Genomic DNA, 24,318 nt, shown 5'->3' with positions numbered 1-24,318 from the left:
AACATGTTCTCTGTGATTTTAAGAGCTGAAACGATTAGCTGATCAATCAACTCATCAATCGACTTGGTTTTCTTTGTGTTCTGTGACAGTAAACTGAAACTGTATCAGTTTCTGATACATTGATGATGCCGGGCAGACCAAAAAAACTGATAGAAAAGTTTTCACTATTTTCTGATGATTATCAATAATGAAGTGAATTGTTATCTTTTTAATCTGAGCTGAAGAGAGCTCGAGAAGGTGTCGATCTGGCGGAGATCAGTGATGTTTTTGCCTTGAAACATTTGGACTCAGTGGATCCACCACACAGTGATTTTCCACAGTAACAAGTCTTTGCTTGCATTTTTTAATATTTCATCCAGCTCTGGATGAATGATCCAGAGTAACAGCCTCATGGAAAGATAGTTTTGTCACAGCGGCAGCCGAGATGTTTTCTGTTACAGTAGGTTTATAGTTTGTTTTGAAGCTCTCCGAACAGGATTTAAAGGATTTGGTGTCCCTGTTAGACAACACACCCACTCTGATTCGACTCTTTCATGATTAAAACAATGAACTGGTAGAGAACAGGCCCAACAGCTGGGTGTTGCTCACTGTAAGATGGATGGCTTTATAAAAAGATCAGGGTGGTGATTATATCTGATTACACACACAGCGCTTTCAAACTTATGCTGGACCGCTCTGTTACTGTGTTTGCTACCGACCGAATGAGCTAACACTGCTTCTGAGAAACCAAACCACAGAGCCAGAGTGCAAGAGAAAAGGGGCGTGTCGGTCGTCTCCTCCAGATTACAGGGATTTTTATGGGGCTCTTCATGAGACTCCATTGTCTCTGTGTCCATAAAGGCAGCGCAGGAGGTGCAGAGCATTTGAGCTGAGAGGTAGGGGAAACGAGGGATTCAAGCGGGCTCAAGTCGCCACATGTGAGAGTCGTGTTTTTCAACCAAATGCCCAGTGATCTTTCCCACCTACCCCACTTCCTGGCCTCTCACAGGAGCCCGCCGAAGGAGGAATGCTGAGGCTCTCTCGCTGTCTCTCCTCTGAATCACAGGTCTCAGAGAAGAGATTCATGTGTATTTTGGGGATATGTTTTTTTTTTTTGTTTTTTTTTTTAAAGCAGTTTTAATTTAGAGTCACTCCTACACTCCTAACATGCATATCTTTGTCTTTCTTCTTTCTCCCACCTTCACACACGTTCGCTACCACACACCAGCACATTCACAGTCCTGGCTTCGTGGTTACCAATCTCTAAATCCTTCAAGAAAAAAAGAAAAAGAAAAACAGAAGTGAAGCAAAACCACATAGTTTTTTTGGAGAAAGGGTGTTGGGTTTTTGTTCCCGAAATTCCAGTCACTGCGTCTGGCGTCCAGCCTCTGCTCTGGATGTGTTAAGTTCAACACGTTTTTTTTATTTTTTTTATTTTTTTTCAGTGACTCTTTCTTTTTCGTTAACATTTTGTTTATTTTGGATGTAGGAGATGTGTATGAGAATAATGTAGGGCTCTGTGGGTAACACCTTGCAAACAGATACAGCTCCTCGGAGAATCATACTGCAGTGAAGCCTATAAAGACATCAGTGTACAGTAGTGAGAAGTCAGCAGGCTGAAAACACTTCCCCATTTCACCCCCCGAGGATCATTACAGTTTCGTCATATTAATCAAATTTAGACCCGTTAACACGTTCAGTTACACGTGTGAGTCACTCTACAGATTCCCGTGATAAGTGTCATTATATATTTATCCCCCAAATGCACCAACAGCTGCTCTCTCTCTGTGGTCACAACCAGGAGACCCAGACACCTCAGACTGAACAGGGAGAGAGGCCAGTCCAGGTTAAACAGGGTGAATTCTTGAGACCTGGTGAAATACTTCAACTGTAATTGCTAACCTTGCATTAAAAACATGTGCGAGCACTTTTCACAGTTAACTGCATGTCATTTCAATTAGTTCCTGCTGAGACCCCTGTCATATAATGTTTATACAGGATTGTAGGATTATTACAGGATTATTAGAGGATTAATACCACTGATGTGTATTACACAGGGAGGACTCAGAGTCGATATAACCCAGCACTGCATCTATTACTGGAGATATTGATCCAGGCCCTGACCTCATCTCTTGCCACACTAGCTGCCAACATGGGATCCTGTTTTCATCAGCACGATCGACTAATGCCGTTGTTTCCCTCTCTCTGCACAGCGCCGCTGGACTCTGACGACTTTGCTTTCTTCCATGAGGGCACCCGAGGGTGCCTGGGGGTGCAGGATCACTCCCTCATCCTGTCAGCCTCCTGTGAGGAAGCCAACCAGCGCTGGAAGTGGGTGACCCGCGGGCGTCTGTTCAACCTGGGCTCCTCGCTCTGCCTGGGCGTGACCACGGGTAACTTCACCTCCAGATCGGACAGGTCTCCTCTGGGTGTGTACACCTGTGACCGCGAGCCGCCCAGAGTGCGCTGGACCTGGAGCTGTGGCCAGATGCTGGACAACCTCAACAACTACCTTCCCTCGCCCTCGATTTGGAACTCCTCCTCAACCGCCCCCCCCTCCAATCTCAAATGGACTGTGTATGGTGGTGTGCAGGACCTGTGTGCTAAGACATATCGCGGTAAGCATAATCAAAGTAGTTCCCATCTGAATGGCAAGGCTTCCTCAGACTGATGTAGAGTCTTTACCTCTTGCCATTCTTTCTCATGCAAAGTACCTTCACTTTTCAAACCATTAATCTTGAGCAACATTTAATTTTATATAGAAAATACAATGGATACATACAAACATACAAGATACACACACTTAATGTATCGTACTTGGCTAATCAAGTCTGTAAATGATTTTCTATTATACAGGGAGGTGATCACATTCATTAGTCCAAAGATGGATGAACCTAGAAACAAAACTAAGACAAAACTATTTAGAAATAAATAATAAATAGAATGATATACGAAAAATCAGAGATGAGATCACAGATGTTGCGCCCATTCAAAGAGTCTGCAACTCATTCTCATCTCCCCAGCTGTAGTGACCCAGTTGCTCCTCCACTGTATGTTTTGCTGCCTCAGTGCGGCGGACAGACCCGCTGTTGTGGATGCCACAGCTGTATCTGATCAAATGGTTGCTTTTAGGGAATCTTTTAGGACAAGTGGATGTCTGCCAGTCAGAAAGCCAAGGAAAACATAGCCGGTGTTTGTAAACTGCAGTAAACATACAGAGTCGTCCCTTCCCTCAAGTATAGTTCTATTTATATATAGTTTTCAGTCCCGATTAAATCCGACCAGGGTGGTTTGCAGCTAAGCCTCATTTCCGCCGTCAGTGCCGCTCTTACCAATATCAAATGTCACGGTTGGTTGTTGACAGACTGCACTGTGCCGCTCACGTACGAGTCTGTAGTTAACAGGCTCTGCTCAACTGCAATTAAAACCAGTTCTGACATGAACGTAAGACCAGAAAATCTCCGCTTTACTTTCTTCTTCATCCTTCCTCTCCTAAGTCTCCTGTTTTTTTTTTGTTTTTTGTGTGGCAAGGGAATTGGGTTGCATTGACATTTTTTAACTTTCAAGTGCCGATCTTCACAAGTTTCTTTGTGAAGTCAACTTGCTGCTGGAGAGGAGAATACCTCTGACATTAGTCAGCCGGCGAAGCAGCTCCACTGAAGCCAGACAGCGGTGGAGTGGAGAAGAGGGAAGTCAGGGAGGGAGCTTCAGAAATCTTTTCCTCCCTCGTTTAACATGTCTGCCCTACTTTCCATTGGCCTAACTTGTTTTGGTAACACTACAGATCCAGCCTCTCCCTCTCTCCCTCTCTCCCTCCCTCTCTCTCTCTCTCTCTCTCTCTCTCTCTCGCTCTCTCTCTCTCTCTCTCTCACTGTTGCCCTTTTCTTCACACCATACTAGACTGGTGGAAAGTAGAGACTCCTGTAGAACGGCAACCTCAGGGTATTTTGTCAAACTGCAGAAATCAGATACAGATTATTAGTTAAACTGCCCTAAAAACTGCATTTTATCACTTCAACATCTTTGCTTTGGAGAATAAACATTTCAGTTTTTTTCTAAGTCCATAGCTGTTGATTCTGTTTTCACGTAAAGTTCACCATAAAAGTTACGTAGTTTTCCTAATAACAGCTGTTTTTATTTGTTTACTCTTCCCTCTGCTGACCACTATTGGACTTTGTTGTTTTGACTGGAACATCATCCTCTATTTCCACCCTCTGTTTGATTACACAAGTTTCTGAGAAAACAGATAAGGTATTTGAGTTCAGCGCAGTGTGCAGCCTTGACTTTAGACAACACACACGAGGCACAGCTCTGCTGCCACATGCAGGGGTTTAAAGGCTCCCCTCTCTTTGCTCTTTGCCAGAGATCTATACGATCCAGGGGAACTCTCACGGCCGCTCCTGCTACCTGCCCTTCCTGTATGACGGCCAGTGGTTCCACAGCTGCACCAGCATCGGGCGTGAGGATGGTCACCTCTGGTGCGCCACCACCTTCGACTATGGCAAGGACGAGCGATGGGGGTTTTGCCCAGTCAAGAGTGAGTCATCACTTTTCAAGTTCAGCACGGTGTTGTTTAAACCACTCAGCTCACTGGAAACGTTGCCAGAAACTCAATCAGCCTCCCCACAGTTTCCTCCCACTTAACTCTTTTTGCCTCCTGCTTTCTCCTCTGGCCTAACTGGCCCCTTATCTTTCTCTCTTCCCCTCACTGTCAGGCGGCGGCTGCGAGACATTCTGGGATACTGATCCACTGACAGACAGCTGTTACCAGTTTAACTTCCAGGCTACGCTGTCATGGAGCGAGGCTCGGATCAGTTGCCAGCAGCAGGGGGCAGACCTGCTGAGCATCACCAAGCTACATGAGCAGACCTACATCAATGGTAAAGTCAGTGTACTTTTACGTGAAGAGATGTCCACTCCTACTGAAGCTACTTAAATGCATTTTTTTTTCAGTTGTGATAAAGTCTTCATATAATCATTTACACTGGTTGTTATTACCTATTAACTAGTCCTCGACATAACACTTAATCACTGTATATAGACACAGTTTATCTGAACACGATACATCAGTAAATAAAGCCTCAGAAACATGCAGCAAGCCCAAATCAATCAATAATGAGCAAACAGTTAAACTATTGATTTACACACTGCTGTTCAAAAGTAGAAAAAAATAGAGTTTTTCTTTATTTTGAGATTTTCACCATTAACTGTAAATAAAGATGGACATAGCCTCCGTGGCATCACTCTGAAGAGCGGTTTTGAAGCTCAGAGTGGGCTGCTCCACGGTCGCCATTTTGGCAATGCCTGACTCCGCCCCTAACTCCCGACTAATCCAACAATGGGGAAAGAGGTGGGGCGGGTGTGGAGCTGAGACTTCGGTGCATGCCAGTTTGTGGCAATCATACGCTCGCCCACCTGTCACTCAAAGCGACACACCCTCAATTATACATAACTTTTGGTCTCTACAGCTAATTTCCTCCTTCATCACAACTGTACGAGGAGGATGGATTTTTAACTAACCTGTTTATATTTTTATGAAGGTTTAAACTGTTACCTGTAACCGGCTGTAAACATGTTTATTTCTGCTGTGAAGTTGGACATTTTAACACAGGGGCTATGAGGATTGACTCATCTTTGGAGCCAGACTCAAGTGGCCATTCGAGGAACTGCAGTTTTTTGTTACTTCAGTGTCGGCTTGGTTTTTCAGCGCTGGAGGTTGCTGCTTGATTTTGCTTTTTTCCTGCGGTGCAATATGACATTCAAAAAAACTCAAAAGCAGGAGGTTGTTGCTTGATTTTCACACTCGTCTCATAGGTTCAAATTCAGCCTTAGCTCTCATGTCAGAAACAGTGGCTTTAGTAAACTCCACAATAACACCTTTTAAAAGGAGGCTATGTTACCATGTCTGTCACAGTCTTTGTTTCTTAGCTTACCTATGACGAATAAAAAAAGAAAAGAAAAATCAATAGCACTGAAATGTGCTGTGCAGCATAATGCCTTACTGACAAACACAGACTGTTTGGTTTGCTCATTCACTCTCCCAACAGGAATAATTGATTTTCTGGGGTGTTGTGCCCCTGCTGCCAATATCAGGCCACACTTAGGCAATTCATACACAACTATTCTGCCATTTACCCAGTCGCGTGTTGACAGTTCAAATCATGGCTGACCGGAGAGGCTGTGAGGTGTAAGTGGAGGCACGGTATCGAGTGTTTCCTTGTGTTGTACACAGAGAAAGCCGACTGACTTTGCTCATGTCATGTTTTATAGCATCTGAGGAAGGTGTTGTGCTGCTGTTTCAGGTTTACTGACTGGCTACAGTGCTTCTTTGTGGATCGGCCTCAATGACCTGGACATCAACGGAGGCTGGCAGTGGGCCGACTCCTCGCCTCTTAAATATCTCAACTGGGAGCAAGGTTAGCCTGTAAAGCCAAATCAACCTTCCCCCCTTTCTTTTATAAACTTGAAGCATGATATTTTTTTTATTTCCCACAGAAGGCTGAATGAGCACGCTTTCTTCATTTTTAGCAACGCTCTGCTCGGAGTTCAAACACACACTTGGCGGCCGTCCAGTGCAGCCACAGTCTTTTACTGTTGACCACCAGAATATTTGAGGGGTTAAGTGCCTTGAACAAGGGCGTCTTGACATTAGTGATGTTCTGTAGAGGTTTACATTTCTTACTGTCATCCTCAGACCAGCCAAACCACGCTGAGGAGGAGAACTGCGCCGTGATCAGGACTGAGTCATCGGGTCGTTGGCAGAACCGCGATTGTTCTGTTGCTCTGCCATATGTCTGTAAGAAGAGGCCCAATGCCACCCTGGACCCCTTCACTACAGGTCAGTGTACAGGCCTTAGTCCATCAAAGGGAAATACAGCAGTTACAGTCGTGCCACAGGGTTTTGTTGTCTTTTTGCTCCCACAGACTCGTGGGCAGATGATGAGAAGTATGAGTGTGATGTGGGCTGGCAGGCCTTCCAGGCTGGCTGCTACAAGCTGACTTCAGAGAAGTTTGATTGGGATACAGCTCAGAAAACCTGTCAGAAGATGGAAGCCAACCTGATCAGCATCCACACCCTGCCTGAGCTGGAGTTCATCCTGCGCAACTTGAAGAGAGGTGATTTATTCTTTTTTTTTTTTCATAGTTCTGTAACTTTCCCTCTGAATTGCACTGCTGTCAGGAGCCAGAAATGAAACGAAACCCTCACAAATCATATTCATCATTCACTTTGTCTTTGTTTAATCATTGTTCCTGACACATCAAACTCGTATTTCAACCTTAAACTGGCCTTCTGTTAACCTGCTTTCTTTTCCTGTGCCTCTGGGGTTCCCACTCATCGTTGAATCAAAGGAATAAATGAATGTACATTTTCTCAGATATACTCTCGACGGGGATTTTGATGTTTTTCTGTATAAATGTAGAGGAAAAAAGAAAACATCACGCTCAACCAAGAACAAAAAGAAAGAACAGGAGTGCATGTAACTGATTTTGAAGTGCAGCGGGTTCACAAAGAGTTCACACACTCAAATCTACCACAGCGCTCTTTAAATTCCCTTGTTCAGTTTGTACATGAAGCTCAGTGGAACAAACACACCAATTTTTCAGCTGTGCAATATCAAAAAAATGGAATTAAAAAAGCTTCCTGATAGATTTGGATATGTTTACTGATTTAGATAAATATTAACTGTATTAAGTGATTGGTTCCAGCTGTTTTCCTACATTACATTATTTGCCCATATCTTCACATCAAGCTCAGCTGTAGTGGAAACCAGACTTTTCCTGAGCTGAAAAACAGCACATGAAGTGAGGAAACAAATTTTTAGGTCATGGATCCAGCTCCAGCTTAATTATTGAACCTGATGGAAAATGTGAGAATTTTATATGAAGGTCATAGTTGGATACTGTTTCTTTCTTGTCCTCCTAACCCGACTGTCCAATCTGTGTCCTCTCTCAGACATCGACCAACTATGGATAGGGCTCCATGACACTGACATGCAAATGGACTTCCAGTGGACCGACCACACACCCGTCATCTTCACCTACTGGCACCCCTTTGAACCCAATAACTTCCGCAACACCCAAGAAGATTGCGTCTCCATCTGGGGATCTGTGAGTGAACCCCCCCCCCCCCCCCCCGCCCCCCCCCCTCCTGAGCTGACAATAACCCCGAGGAGCCTTGCCAGGGCCTCATTCACCTCACAGTAAAGGACTCTCACTGTCAACGATTCTCCTCCATTTGTATATATTTAACAGCTGTGCTCTCTCTCTCTGTCTGTTTGTGCCTTGCTTTACATGTGCAGGAGGGCCGCTGGGACGACAGCCCTTGCAATATGACCCTGCCCTCCATCTGTAAGAAACCAGGAACAAAGAGTGTCGGGAAGCCACAGCACCAAGACTGCAAACAAGTATTACTCCTTTTCTCTCGGTGCATTCGGTGCCTCATTTTTCCCTTGACCTTTTTTACGCCATAAAGACTCATATTCAAATCTCCTGCTGCATTTCAGTGCTCTTACTCCGGCTGCTGACGGTCTGTAGTGTTACAGGAAGCATAATTATTATTCTAAATATTTCAGCCATTCCTTCATCTTTGTCCCCCTTTTCCCAGAGCTCCCCTTCATCGCTCACCCCTCCACTGGTCCACTAGTCCGCCTCCAGTCTGTAACTGTAATATAAATCACTCCCTGAACACTTGGAAGCTGAACAGGCACACCAGACGAACTCAGCTCTGGACACACACACACACACACACACACACACTCTCTCCCTTTTGGCTTAACACATAGTTTTCCAAGGCCAAAACAAGGTAAACACAACATACATTATGTTTTCTAATCTTCATTCAGCAAGTGCACACAGTCCAAACAGCATTAATATGCGATGTCACGCCCGATGCTCGTACCCACATGTGGAATTGAATCACATCTGGAAGGTCCATCCACAGATCTTTGATTTCACACTTCATAATTCTCTCCATATGAAACCACACAGCCTCTCATACCTGACCTGTCCCTACCTGACCATTGCTGAAAATATACAGTGGGTGTGACACAGGGGATTATCATAGTGTGTGTCTGTATGCCTCTGTGCCCCTCAGCAGCGCTATATTTTTGCGTGTGCGTTGATTTACGATGCAAATGATCTGAAGTGGAGGGTCTTGCTGGTTCTCAGCTGTTACATTCAACAAACGTCTCTGTATGGACGGACCATTTGTTTGGTGTAATGAATCTCAGCCCGTCTCCGTGGGAGGTGGGAGGAGGGAGGAGGCATTATGGGTGGTAATGTGTCAGGGGTCATTTGGCCTGGCACACGCTGCAGGGCCCCCGTGGCAGCGCGGCTTTGTTTCGAGCAGATGATCTCACTCTCACGCAACATGTGAAACAACAGCGTCAGAGAGCCCGCTGACCGTTTCAGCAACGTTACACCACACGAATCCCCCCGAACCATTTACCCCATCCGGCGCTGAGCTCATCTCTCAAGAAAACATAATGGATTGCTCATTACTGTAATGTTGCCATTTTACTCACTCACTGGAGCAGCAACTCCTCACACCCTCTACTTTCTTTGCTTTCTCTTTCCAAAGATAGTGATCGGTTGCTTCATGTGTGATTAAACAGCGGGATGAGAAAGCACTGATTGCTAATGTCAGAGGCAGCCTCGGGTGTAAGCAGCTGCTGAGGCCCCTCAGCCACAAGGGGGGTGTGGGCTGAAATAATTGAAAATGTGAACTCTCTGGGATCCTGTCTTCATTTTTGTGATTATTTAACTGTTTGAAGATAGAGATACGCCAGATGTTCAGATGTTTTTTGGATTGGAAATTACAAATTTTGGAGGCACTTTCTAGAGGAAAGACGAGGCTGATTTGCTAATACAAAAGAAGAAGCTTCAAGTGTGGGAATATTTCCACTATGAAAACTCAGTATATCCATTTAACTTTTATTTACTCCGGTGAATCCCATTGAGATAGAAATCTCATTTCCAAGAGAAAAAACCAAAACAATTCATGAACAGATAGTCCAAAAAGACTTTACAACACAATTTAAATAACAAACAGCGAAATTACAAAATTGTAATATAAATAATACACAAGGAAAATTTTAAACATATAAGATGCCAAGATTATAAAACACAGTCTCATCAGCTGAAACAACTGCATGCTGTTTTGGGAAGGTTTATGATGTTGTTCCTAAAAAGTGGATAGCTTATAAAACTATCCATTTTTGCTCTGTAGCTTTTTCCATGTGTCTGGGGCATTGGCTCCAAATACAGTCTTCCCAAATTCAGAGTTTACCTTGGGTACAAGGAGTATTAGCCGATCATGTGACCGAGTTTGGTGCGTACCAACTGATCTGACCAAGAGAGACGTAAAATACGATGACAATAGACTTGTTTTCAGATGATTCTGACAAACGCAAATTGAGGGTATGTGGTTGAATAGTCATACTGGTGAAATCAGGTGTTGATAACATTACCACACACAAGGAGAAATAATTCTATTATTGTCACGTTATGGTAATAAGCTGTCAGTCAGCAGATGCTTGATGTTTTGACTGTAAGACAGAAAATAAAGACGAATGTTAAGGAGATGTGAGTTTCAACGGATCTAGCCTCTCCTACATGTTTAATCGCTTTGGTTTCCGTCGTCGATGCCAAACGTGGTTGCGCAAAAAGCCAGAGGTTGAGCTCATTCACACAGAGCTGTATACAAACTGTCTCGCACTTGTCATTTTTTGCGCAATATCTCGCCCCTCTTGACCCTGTGTGATTTGGCTGCTCTCTGCGTCTGTACACATCCGCAACTACGCTACATGAGCTGGCAGCAGGGACTGAAGCCAAGGAAAAGTTACTTCTGCATGCATAGATTCTTTTTTTATTCTGCCCTCTGGGATAAAGTCGGACTTCTTTCTGTTTTGACTGATAGATTGTTTTCTGAGATACCTCTGCGAGGGAGTTTCAGGTCTTGTTTGTCTGTGCTAGTTAGTAGAATATGTTTAAAAGTACTTCACAGATGCGACTGAAATTTAGTGGAAGTTTAAGGGCAAGGGAATAAAGTGATTACTGTTTGAAGTGGAACGAATAATGCCTCCGCCCGAAAAAAAGTTCTGTGTTATTTGATGCTCTATTTTCCTTGAACTGTTCCAGTTTGTTGTTGGCCTAAGCGAGCAGTGTTACTGAAACATTTTCACAGTTTAACCCAGTAGTCATGAGTCTGACTCACTTCAAATTTTGCGCTGTCCCTCCATACACAAAGCCTTATCTGACAATCTGCATCAGCATGTTTTCATGTGTATTTTGATGCACATACGGATCCGGATTTCAAATGATTGAATTTGAAAGTTTAAAGAGTTGCTCAGCCTCGGTAGAAGTTTCCACTCTTTCATAGGTTTCTTTTTATTTTGGGGTTTTTTTCATCTCCTTCTCTTCTCTTCTCCTTTTTCTTGTCTTCTCTTCTCCTTTCTTCTCTTCTCTTCTCCTTTCTTGTCTTCTCTTCTCCTTTCTTCTCTTCTCTTCTCTTCTCCTTTCTTGTCTTCTCTTCTCCTCTCCTTTCTTCTATTCTCTTCTCCTTTCTTGTCTGCTCTTCTCCTTTCTTCTCTTCTCTTCTCCTTTCTTGTCTTCTCTTCTCCTCTCCTTTCTTCTATTCTCTTCTCCTTTCTTGTCTGCTCTTCTCCTTTCTTCTCTTCTCTTCTCCTTGTCTTCTCCTCTCTTCTCTTCTCCTTTCTTGTCTTCTCTTCTCCTTTCTTGTCTGCTCTTCTCCTTTCTTCTCTTGCCTTCTCTTCTCCTTTCTTGTCTTCTCTTCTCCTTTCTTGTCTGCTCTTCTCCTTTCTTCTCTTCTCTTCTTCTCTTCTCCTTTCTTGTCTTCTCTTCTCCTCCTCTCCTCCCCTCTCTTCTTCTCTCCTCTCAGGGTTGGAAATGGCACAGTCCAGCTTGTTACTGGGTGGGAGAAGATCTGCTCACCTTTGATGAGGCCAAGAAATCCTGTGAGGACCATGGAGCCGCCCTTGTTACCATTACAAATAGGTAATGCGCAGCAACATACACATACCTTCACACACACACACATTCACAACTGTTCCCTTGCAGCAATTCAAAGACATGACAGCATGTTCGGTCACTGCTACCGCTCCTATAAGCCTCTTTAAACCTTCACAGGTTCGAGCAGGCTTTCGCCAACAGCCTGTTGTTCGGTCGCTCTGGAGATTCCTTCTGGATCGGCCTCCGCGAGCAGAACAACCCCGGCTCTTTCCAGTGGCTCAGCGGCGATGAAGTGTCCTACACCAACTGGAATCGAGACCAGCCAAGTAGGTCATGACACGTCATGTTGAAATGAGTTAGTGAATGAACGAAAGTAACTTATTGGTAGAAAAAAAAAAAATAGATTGTCATGTTTGTGGTTTGTCAGTTTTAAGGATGTAAATTATTGAATGAAAGAGAAATCAGATTTAATACCACCTGGAGCTCAAACTGCATAAGTACATAAGGTTTTTATTTTGGTCTACCTGATTCTGCTCTACTCTTTTATATCTTTTGCAGCGTTTTTATTGTGTTTTATTTATTGGTTGTTACAGTGTCTTCCCTCCATTGTGTATCCATGTCTTTGTCCTTGTTGCCATGATGAGTTCACTTCCCTGAGGGGATTATTAAAGTTTCATCTAATCTATAGCTTGAGATTTTCAATTGGCCAAATCATGAGTTGCATTCTGAACCAGAGCCAGTTTTGGATTTAATCTGAAAAGAAGATCTTTGACTGGCTGACAATCTGACTACCTAAGAAAATTATCAGCAGCAGTCAAAACCAGACAACAGACGTATGTTCTGATTTTTTACTTAATGAATCAAAATTAGACCTGTTGAGGAAATGGTAACTGGAACTGTCATAGTTTTGTCTTCCAACAAACTGTCACGGCAGCAGCACAGGAATGAAGCCCCAAACAGGAGGATTCTCCTTTTTGAAATGTAGGCTATTGTGGATTTTGGATTCACAGTAGCCATAATTTCTAAACCAGACCTTCAGACATATTCAAAACCCAGTTGTGGGGGCGAGTCCTGTGGCTCGATAGATCCAAAGATATGGACTGCCTGACCTCTGCACGGATTATGGCTCTAGTATCTTACTTTAGTTGGGTTGGCTGGTTAAAGACTGACATTTTTTAACTTTTTCTGAAGGTTTTTGTCATATGACATTATTTCAAGTATTGACACTTGTTAGTACTCATACTCATAATCCTCCCAAAAGTTTCAGGGGGAAGAAGAAAAAAAGGACAAAAGAATCTAAAGGTCTTACATGCAGCATTTTATAAATCTCATCTGTAAATCTTTTATATAGTGAAATAAAATGAGTCCATCACACCAGCCTCCACTGGAGTACACACACACATTTTTTGAAACTATGATACATAAGGCAGTTTCGAGGAATAGAGCCCGGGCAGTCATTTCTCTTCCTCCACATCATCATCATCATCTATTTCCACACATTTCATCAGTGCAGCCTCTCTCTCTCTCTCTCTCTCTCTCTCTCTCTCTCTCTCTCTCTCTCTCTCTCCGCTCACCTACGTTTCACCCTGTATCTATTTCAGTCAACGTCCACGGCGGCTGTGTTTCCATGGTGACAGGCTTCGCAACAGGTCTGTGGGAGGTGAGGGAGTGTGCGTCATCGAAGGCGAAATTCATTTGCCGACAGAACCAGGACACGTCTCTGAGCCCCGAGCCCCCAGTCCCTCAGCCCACCCCGAGTCTCAGCGGCTCCTGTCCCACTGGCTGGAAGAGCAACAGTAACCTACGCTACTGCTACAAGGTTCATCCCAGAAACATTTCACACCATCAGCACTCTGCTGGAAGTGTCTTTTTAACTTCAGTCATCCTTTACTTCGCTGTCCTGTGCCTTCTTATGTGAACTTTTCATGACCTAAGCGTCCTGTTTTCAGCCTTGTTGCGATACATTTTTACAGATAATCAGTGGGTATTTTTATGTTTTATTTGGCTTAAGCAGTAGGAGAATTTTGCCATCTTTTAGTTCTGGATAGATTTCAGGAATGGTAATTCCTAAAAAAAAAAAGTAGGAATGCTCATTTTTTATTACTAATGGTTGGAACAGCAGTAATAGTAATGCTAGGACTGCTTGCTTTACACCATTTGTAATTAGACTATAATTACATGTCAGCACTACCTGTGTGCAGGTGTTTCATTTCCCCCAGCTGGAGCAGAAGCTGAGCTGGCTGCAGGCTCACCTGTTCTGCCAGAAACATGGAGCCAACCTGCTGAGCATCAGTGGCCCTGACGAGGAGCACTTTATTCTGCAGATCCTCCATGAGGCCTTCGGGTAGGTGTGCACCTCTGACCAGCTGATATGTGGTGATGATGATGGTTATGGTTATAGTTATGGTGATGATGATACTGATGATGGTTATGGTTATAGTTATGGGGATGATGATGATGATGATAGTGATGATAGTGGTGATGATGATGATGATGATAGTGATGATAGTGGTGATGATGATGATGATGATAGTGATGATAGTGGTGATGATGATGATGATGATAGTGATGATAGTGGTGATGATGATGATGATGATAGTGATGATAGTGGTGATGATGATGATGATGATAGTGATGATAGTGGTGATGATGATGATGATGATAGTGATGATAGTGGTGATGATGATGATGATGATAGTGATGATAGTGGTGATGATGATGATGATGATAGTGATGATAGTGGTGATGATGATGATGATGATAGTGATGATAGTGGTGATGATGATGATGATGATAGTGATGATAGTGGTGATGATGATGATGATGATAGTGATGATAGTGGTGATGATGATGATGATGATAGTGATGATAGTGGTGATGATGATGATGATGATAGTGATGATAGTGGTGATGATGATGATGATGATAGTGATGATAGTGGTGATGATGATGATGATGATAGTGATGATAGTGGTGATGATGATGATGATGATAGTGATGATAGTGGTGATGATGATGATGATGATGATGATGATGATGGTTATGGTTATAGTTATGGTGATGATGATGATGATGATAGTGATGATAGTGGTGATGATGATGATGATGATGACCATGATGATAGTGATGATGATGATGATGATGACTGTGATGATAGTGATGATGGTGATGGTGATGATGATGATGATGATGATGATGATGATGATGATGATGATGATGATGATGATGATGATGATGATGATGTGTTCCACAGGGAATCTGAGGACCATGAGCAGCACTGGTTTTGGATTGGACTGAACCGCAGGAACCCGATGGACAATGGTGGCAGCTGGAAGTGGAGTGACGGACTGGCTGTGAGTAATGAAAATGATACCTGGTCCAAAAAGTTAAAAACTTAACTGTGTACCAGCTGATTCTGAATTTCAAAAATGCTTGAAACAGAATCTGTTCATCTTTGTTTGTGTCTCAGTTCACGTACCAGAACTTTGGCCGCTACTACTACAACATTCGGCAGTGTGCTGCAGCAGACTTGGGCACTATGACCTGGCTGGCCATGCACTGCGAGTCTGAGTTAGACTGGATCTGCAAGATCCCCAGAGGTACAACTGCACTGGACCGTTTCTTTGGGCTGTGTTAAAAGGTTCTGTGGGTTGGATTGGTACATTAGTCCTGGACATACTTAAATTCTACATCTGTTTTTGATTTTCTAATTTGTGCTTTTTCCACCTACATCTCATGTTTGGGGCATTTATATGTCATTAATACACCTTTACCTTGTTTATGTGTTTTTTAGGTAGTGTTGAGAAGGAACCAGAGGTCTCTGAAGGTCAGTGTTATTTTCCTAGCTTTCAGCTTTACCTCTCAACACACTGAAATTATCTCCTGAGTGTATATATTAAAACCTTCCTTTTATGTCTCACCATGGTTGGTCAGGAACCAGTTCACCAGAGTGGATTGCCTTCCAGGAGGCTGAGTATAAATTTTTTGACCACCGCACCACTTGGGACCAGGCCCAGAGGATTTGCTCGTGGTTTGAGTCTTCGCTGGCTTCCGTCCACTCAGCTGAGGAAGAGGCTTTCCTGGCCAACACTTTACGCAAGGCACTGAACACTTTATCAAAATGATTTAATCCAAAAATGCAATTGATTACGATGGTCTTAACGAGCAGCCCAGCTTCATCTGGGGAAAGCCATGAAGTATACCCAACAAGCACAAACTTGTATGTGAAAGTCACCACTAATTGTGGCGTCTGTGTTCTGCATAGCAACCAAGCTGTGTAACTCCAGTCTAGGATTGTGTAACTGTGTATTTACAGTGACGCTTTGGTACAAATCTGAAGTATTACTTTTCTATAGAGAAGCCTTGTATGTTTAAAGGACTCTGTAGTCATGACAGGCTTTTTCGTTCTGTTACCCTCCCACGTTCAGATGGAGAAAGTGGAAGGTGACAACTGGTGGCTGGGGCTTCATACCTACGATAACGACGGCCGTTTCCGCTGGTCTGACCACTCTGTGCTCAATTACGTGTCCTGGGCTCTTGGGAGGCCCCACCCACTCAGCCGTGATCGCAAATGTGTCCAGATGTCCGCCAGCAAAGGTGAAAAGAGCCGGGATAAGACAGCCGCAAGAGACTAAATCAAATGCAGTGCACTTATGTGAGCTTGGTGTTTTTTACTTCCAAACAGCGGACTGGGCTGATCAAAAATGCCACTCTGACCTGCCCTACATCTGCAAGAGAGTGAATGTCACAGGGACCATTCCTCCAACACCATCCTCCCCCCACCCACCTGCAGGCTGTCCAGATGGATGGGCTTCCTATCAGCATAAGGTAGAGCTACAACGCTCCAGGATTTTTATAGTGTATTTAACATGTTAGTTTTTATAAGTGCATCAAATAAATAAACAGTTCCAGACAGGCAGTGACTGAACTGAACAGTAAGTACCTAAGGTTTTATTTCATGCAACCTTTGCTGTCTTAACTCAACCTGATCAAACCTAACCTGTGCCGTGCTGCTGTTTCTGCAGTGTTTCAGGGTGTTTGATCAGTCATACCGGGTCACATGGTCTGCATCCAAGTTGAAATGTGAGACACAGGGAGGTGTACTGGCAGTGGTGTCCAATCATCTGGAGCAAGGTAATTACAGCAGATTACAGCTGGCATACAGTCACAAGCAGAGGGGGGGTGGAGGGTGGAGGGTTGAGGGTTGACCCAATTTAAGTTTGTGAAGTTACTTTTCCACTTGAATGTAGATTGCTTTTTTTAAATTTTTTTTTAGGTCTAATTATATTTAGAAGGTAAATTTGTTTTATCTGTCCCTGTAAGCAGCATCAGATGGAAGTAGTGTGTTATACTACATTTTATTTTCATAGGAATTGATTGCCTATTGATATTGATACGTCTCTCAACCCACATGCACTCTGTCATGCAATGGATTCTCCTCCTCACAGCCTTTGTCACCACCCTGCTCAACAATGCCAGTGTTGACCTTTGGATGGGTTTGACCTCAGACTCTAAAGGTCATTTCCAGTGGGCCAAGACTAGCCTGCTCAGTTACACCAACTGGGCCCCTGGAGAGCCACTCGACAACAGCGGACCACACCACAACAAGACCCGGGTACTCACAACACCCACCAATCGCCACTCATGTCATGGTGTTGTCCTCGATCTTCTTCCTGTTCTGATGATGTCACTGTCACCTCTCAGGGAAACTGTGTGGTGATGATTCATGGGAACCCACAGAAGAATACCGGCATGTGGGCTTCCCGTGCCTGTGAGATGGAAAGCAATGGCTTCATTTGTCAAAGGCATCAAGGTGCGACATTCAATTACAACCACAACAATGTGTGCTTTAAAAGTGGAGATCTCTTGCACCACAAACAGTAGTGTGTTGACTTAGATTAAATATTTGTTGTGTTGTCAGACCAAGGTCTCCCCCCAGCACCCACCCTGATTCCTGCCTCCCTGTCAAAGCCTCTGGATCTTGGTGGAGTGACGTACCGGGTGGTGGAGAAGCGCCTGGACTGGACTGGCGCTCTGCACCTGTGCGAATCTTTGAATGGGACTCTAGCCACAGTGAAGGATCCCTACCAGCAGGCGTACCTCACGCTGCTGATCAACAGCCTGCACCGGCCAGCCTGGATTGCTCTCTACAACTACGGAGTGAGCCTATTAACTTACAGAATAGCTTTTTTTTAAAGGTCCCATACTGTATAAAGGTAGATGTCCATGTCTTTTTTGATTATAAAGGAGGTCTAGGTTTGATATTAATACTGTGAAAGTATCAAAGCGCTCAGTCCTCAGAGAAATGTATTCAGAAACTGAGCCCTTAAAACGAGCTGTCAGGACTTCTGTAACTTTGTGAATTCATAACAAAGCAGTCACGGCTCTCACACATGCTCGAAGCCCCGCCCACCTGGACCCACCATCCAACCTTGCAGGATTTGGTTTCTCAGTGTGTTTACCTGAAATCTACTATATTTTTGTTAGATAATTCAGAAACCAGTCAGACCACCGACCTGTTGTTACTAGAGCTCCCAAGAGAAGCCTGAGAGAGAAGATGTAAAACTACACTGACGGTTTTTGGTTCTTAAAACAACAAATATATGTTTTGTATGGATCACCACTTCAAGGAAAAACACAGGGAAAGTGTAAAATATAGGACCTTTAATTCATCACTAGAATCACAACAGTGACAATACAACAGTGTTTTCCAGGCTACATCAGGCAGTGATGTGCAACTTATTATTTTTATCATGTTTTCAGGGACGGAGCTTCACCTGGCTAGGAGAAGAGGAAGTGTCATATTCAAACTGGAAAGATGGGGAGCCCAATCAGATGGCTGGATGCGGTCACATGACCACTACTGGGCAGTGGACTATGACGCCCTGTGATGCTAAACTGGAGGCTGCTATCTGTCAGATTAGTGGTATGTGTGTGCAGTATAATAGCGATATACAGCATGTTTGTATGTTCACTAGACGGTTATTCACATGCAGAATGCTGTGGTGTGTACAAACACCTTGTAAAATCCTAAACTTTTTATTAATATTCCCTCATTAATTTTCCCTGTTTCATCTTGGGGTTATATTAAAATGAGTTAATCCCTGTTGTTTTTCTCCCTGCCAGATGAGCCTGTGGGTCACCAGTGGAGCTACCCTGGCATCTGCCCCCACTCTCTGGGAGAGTGGTCGTGGGTGCCTTTCAGAAACCACTGTTACACCTTCAACCTGCAAAGTCTTAAACTGCAGCAAGATGCACGCATGTCCTGTAAAAAAGGTACACACACCTACACTGGTCAGTCTGTGCTGATACTCCTGCTGTGCTGCCCGTACAGCTCATGACACTGAATTGAAAACCAATTGAAACACTTCTGACCTTCTCGACTGCAAACACAATTGACCAAATGCATCAATATGTCTAAATTTAGAAGTGTTTCATTGAGCCTGCTGCACCATTGCTGAATCTCGCTACATGATCAATCCTGTTTTGTTCCATCTCTGTCTGTTTCTCTCTTTTTCTCTCCTCTAGTGGGAGCAGAACTTCTCTCTATCTTGGATGAGACTGAGAACGGATTTGTGTGGGAGCACATCCAGAGCTATGCAGAACAGGCACATGGAGCTTGGCTGGGCATCAGTGTGAAAGGTCCAGCCTCTCTCTCGCACACACGCACACACGCACGCACGCATGCACGCACGCACACACACACGCATACACACACACACACACACACACACACACACACACACACACACACACAGTCCTTCCCATCTCTCTCCACAGCAGCAGACTTACTAACCTTGAACTTTTCAAAAGTTAAATCCAAACTTAATAATTTGATGCCACTTTTAGTAAAATTATCTTGCTCTGCTTGCAGATAATTTTCCTAATTTAATACGTTTAACCTGATTGATTATGATTTTTTTAATAGAATAATCATGAAAGAATTAATTAAGGAGAGGAAACCTGAGTTAGATTGTTTCTCTCATGTCAAATAAATGGTGCAGTATCTTGGAAAAATGTATTTAACAGCATTATTATCACGCTATTACGTAATTTGAGTGAAATGCCCTGAAACATACCTGGTTAGGTAAGAGGAAGAAGTAAATCTTAAATTGGAAACCTCTAAGACTCAACAGAGAACATGCTATGATGAAACTCTATGATAGACTGATAAATTCTATGTTAAAATCAGCGTGTACAACAACTAATCATCCATTGTCTCACTGCTCATGACTGATTAGATCATATATGACATTTTTATATTGGTAATGGAACGCCAAACCAACATTGGAAATGAAAGGGTGCGCTTTCAGCTAGCTAACATTAGTTAGCTGAACTGTAACTTTAGGTTAAAGTTAGAAGCTAGCTAACATTAGCTTTTATCTGTAGATCCTTAACACAATCTAATTCAGAAACTAATTAAGAGTAAGTAAAGTGTATTAAACAAACTAGATAGTAAGCTACTGCTACTGTCTAGTCTCTGCTCTATGCATGTTGACTGAGATTTGAGAACATGCGCGTTCAACTAACGTCAAGGTTAAGAAATGGTATGGTCCACTTCAGAGGTGTCGGAAATTGTATGAGAAGATTCTTTCAGGCATGAATATGGGAAATATATTGTAATATTAACAATTCTGGGTCAGAAAAATGTATCAATGTTTCAACCCCTCAAACTGTTGTTTTTACCTCTTTTGGGGGGGTCCAAGTCTGAATCAAGGGGGCTCAGACCTACCCAATCCAACCTAATTCAAACCCTGCTAGAGACTGTTTACTTCTCTGACTGTGTGTGCTTGTTTTCCCGCTGCAGGTAGAGGTCTAGTGTGGAGTGAGGAAACAGAGATGTCATACACCAACTGGGAAGCGCACGACCTCGCCTTCTCTGTTCTGTCTCCTAATTCCTGCTTCTGGATCCAGAGCAACACCGGCCTGTGGAAGCCGGGCTCCTGCAGAAACCGCACACACGGAGTCATCTGCAAACAGCCACGCAGTAAGCACACACAAGTCATTTGAATTGAGTCTGTTGAGTTTGAGTACAAACTATTCAGCAACGAAACTAGAGAAAATTTAATTGTTTTCAAGGTTTCATATATGCTGACAATGTTCATTGAGGATAATGATCCATGTTGGCTTATAGAGAAGTGAAAAACCTTGACTGGATTGTAATGTTTAGAGAAATGGAAGTACAATTAAAAGCAATTAATTCACTCTCCCTTCTTCTGTTTGCAGGTGCTGAAACTTCAGCTGTAACATGTAAGTGTGATTATCAGCTGCCATGTTAATGTGTGCACTTAAAACGTATCATGTATGTTTACCACAAAAGTGAATCAGCTGCATGTATGCTAATCAAGATTTCTATCTTCTGTCTACGACTAGTGGATGGCGACCATCTACCAACCCTGATTGTCGTCATTGTGACGGGCCTGGTGCTGGTGGTGCTGATCGTCGGCGTGATCTACTTGTACCGTCGGCGAACTGTTGGGTCACGGGGGTCCTACGAAGGAGCCCGCTACAGCCGCACCAACTCCAGCCTTACCGAGCAAACCGAGAAGAACATCCTGGTGTCCGACATGGAGCTGAACGAGCAGCCAGAGTAGCAGAGCTGCATCTGGACAGACGCGCTGACCATCCCAAGACTGGACCCGACCTGACACCGGAGAGGCTGATTTCAGTGTGCTGGCTCAGAAACACATTGTGGCATTTATGTTTTTTTTTTGTAGCTGTCTCTTTTGAAACCAAAAAAAAAAAAAAGATTTTTAAAGTGCTGAAGGGCTGTGTAGAGCGCAGCAGATATTTAGTTCTTAAATTGAATCCCCCGCTTTTTCAAACCTCTTTTGCCAAGACTTAACAGTTGTACAAATTTCTCTCCAGGCAAATCGGATCATTCCATATGTACAGCATTTCCCTGAAAGCATCCATGAAGGCCATAGATGGATCTACTGGGAGTTTAGTTTTATCGCAGCTGGAAAAGTTCAGCATAAAATCGGTTTCATGAAATGACTCCTCATTGTCTTCCCTGGTGCCAAAGTAAATTTTTGCTTGGTGTATATTTCCTTCATTGTTCCCATTTTGATTGAGAGACTTATAAAGCAAAAAAAAAAAAAACTGACAATCACAGCCACAGATCAACTTTTAACTAAAACCATTTGTCTCTGTCCTCTACATACACAGTCAGTCTTCTTCAGGACCAAATTCATTTTTTCGGTTTTGTGATTTTCTTTGCCATGACAGTATTAATCCGACCGTGAGGTGTCTTTTTTTATTGTTTTTATTACTGCGTTCACGTCCTTCCCATTGAGTTTTGTCATTATCTGTGCAGCTGCAGAAAACTGTTACTGATGATGCATGTGTGCTTTTTGTGAGCCTGCCTCTCTCCTCCTCTCTGATCTGACACGTCAGCACCAGCTGTCGGACGAGCGGAGGGGGGGTGAGAAGTCCAAATGTGAAATGTGTGGAAGGTGACAGGGACCAGTGACCTCAAACCGTCTGAGGGCAGTACACTAAAACTGTGCACATAAGTAGAACCTAGTGTTGAAAGCTGGTCTTTAAATAGACTCCATTGTCTTTTTGGTACAGCAGGACTTGAGGTTTGTCATCCAATGAGCTTGTATGGCTCTGTGTACATTCTGGCACTTTCTACTATTATCTTGATCTAAATCAATCTTAGTCATGTGCTTGCCTTTGCATTTAGTCATTATCCTTAAGATGCAGTCGCTGCTCTGTGATTCCTAACTTTTGTTTCTTTTGGCTCCTCATGCCACCATCTGGAGCTGATTCAGCATTTTTTAAGGACAGTCATTTTCTTTGTATGCGCCGTGAAAAAAGGGTTTGCAATTTGATATTTGTCTGATTCATCATTTTTATGGACCACAATTAACTTCCCTGTAAGTTTTATCACCAGGGTATTTTTCTCTCATCTTGTCTTTTTTTAATGATGCAGGTTTCATTATGTGTTTTAACTGGTAAAGGACATTTGGAAACTTTCCTACTTTTATGGGATAATTGCCAACACTTGAACCTCTCATTGCCCCACTAAGGAAAACATCCCTCATGTGAATGACAGTGTTGTATATATGAGAGCCAAAAAATGTTTTAAAACTGAATTCACTCTTTCGTAGGAGAAAACCTGCCGGTTTTTTTTTGTTTTTTTTGTTTTTTTTGTAAGATTTCACATTTGTGCATAATAATGACCAGATTTTTCATTTGCCTCCTCTAACGTTTTTCTTTTTCCTTCAGCTCTTGCCTCTGAGTGCATTTCTGTCCTGCTCAGAGAGGAATGCTTTGGAGCCGTTTCAGTCTGAGGCTTTTGGTGTTTCACTGAGCTGCTGTGAAAAAAAAAACTGCTTTTTTTTTTTTTTTTTTTTTTTTTTTTTTTGCTCCGTGAGTTGGACTAAGATAGAGGGGGAAGGTAGGAGGAGAGGGAGTAAATAGGAGTGTGTGTGTGTGTGTGTGTGTGTGTGTGTGTGTGTGTGTGTGCGTGTGCGCAGTCTCCAGCTGTGGAATGTTGAGTCGGCAAGAAGAGCTCAGTGGCACGTCTGGAACCAATCAGAGGAGGTGGGCTCAGGGACATGAAGGGTCAGAATGAAGTTTGGGGGTAAAAAAAAAAAAAAAAAAAGAAAAAAAAAAAAGAAAAAAAAAAAAGAAAAAAAAAAAAGAAAAAAAAAAAAGAAAAAAAAAAAAGAAAAAAAAAAAAGAAAAAAAAAAAAGAAAAAAAAAAAAAAACCATATGAAGGGGAAAAGGGGGAAAAAAATGAGGAGTGTAAGGAGGAGTCGGGGACGTAGGAAGAAAGGAAAAGCAGTGAAGGAGGAGTGCAGAGGGTGCGGTTTGTCCTAGGCTTACCCCGGCCTCTGCTGGTGGTTCACTGTACAGGTCTGCCTCTAGATGTGAAGTAGAGGCAGTGGAGATGTGAACATGTTGAGGTGGTAATGTGAAGGTGTGTTCCCTAGTGAGATCATGTCTGTGCTGCAGGCTGGCTCATGTCCCTGTGAAGATTACCTGAAGCACCTGTTCAACTTTTCTTTTTTTTTTTTTTTTTTTAAGTTTTTGTGTCATTTTTATATGAAATGAATAAAGTCTATGTTCTGAAAGCTTCTGTTTTTATATTTATTTATGGATTATTACTGAGTACTGAGAATACTGTTTGTAACTTAGTGGTAGGTTTTCCCTGTTTGTTTTCTAAGGTGCTGAGCTGGGAAATGAATGAAGGTGTTGGAATTGATGTGTAAAATGTGGACTGTGATGTTGATGTTTTTCCACAAGAGGGCACACCTCGCCTGCTTTGTCAGATGTCTCCTCCTGCTCATGTTGACATCTATGGATTCACTTGCCAGGGTTCAGGTGTGTGTGTGTGTTTTCTACTGCACCAAGTCTCT

At 43.1% G+C, this 24,318-nt stretch overlaps 1 protein-coding gene across 1 annotated transcript; it reads left to right on the top strand.

The window, feature by feature from the left end:
- The first annotated feature begins 2,164 nt into the window (after nucleotides 1-2,164).
- On the top strand, nucleotides 2,165-21,686 carry mrc2 (mannose receptor C type 2). The gene is made up of 28 exons (XM_022739713.1): nucleotides 2,165-2,597; nucleotides 4,343-4,516; nucleotides 4,695-4,859; nucleotides 6,282-6,395; nucleotides 6,674-6,817; nucleotides 6,904-7,095; nucleotides 7,934-8,088; nucleotides 8,280-8,384; nucleotides 11,879-11,994; nucleotides 12,127-12,275; nucleotides 13,551-13,768; nucleotides 14,151-14,293; nucleotides 15,203-15,302; nucleotides 15,419-15,548; nucleotides 15,743-15,779; nucleotides 15,890-16,049; nucleotides 16,377-16,545; nucleotides 16,634-16,776; nucleotides 16,974-17,082; nucleotides 17,397-17,563; nucleotides 17,653-17,761; nucleotides 17,870-18,108; nucleotides 18,712-18,874; nucleotides 19,075-19,224; nucleotides 19,477-19,590; nucleotides 20,756-20,935; nucleotides 21,175-21,198; nucleotides 21,322-21,686. The coding sequence occupies exons 1-28, from the start codon at nucleotides 2,165-2,167 to the stop codon at nucleotides 21,540-21,542; spliced, it is 4,323 nt and encodes a 1,440-aa protein (XP_022595434.1). The 3' UTR covers nucleotides 21,543-21,686.
- Nucleotides 21,687-24,318: the final 2,632 nt, after the last annotated feature.

This window comes from Seriola dumerili, unplaced genomic scaffold, assembly GCF_002260705.1.
Source record: "Seriola dumerili isolate Sdu_G_001 unplaced genomic scaffold, Sdu_1.0 BDQW01000044.1, whole genome shotgun sequence".
NCBI lineage: Eukaryota > Metazoa > Chordata > Actinopteri > Carangiformes > Carangidae > Seriola > Seriola dumerili.
The sequence above is the reverse complement of the archived record's forward strand: the minus strand, read 5'-3'. Positions and strand labels throughout refer to the sequence as shown.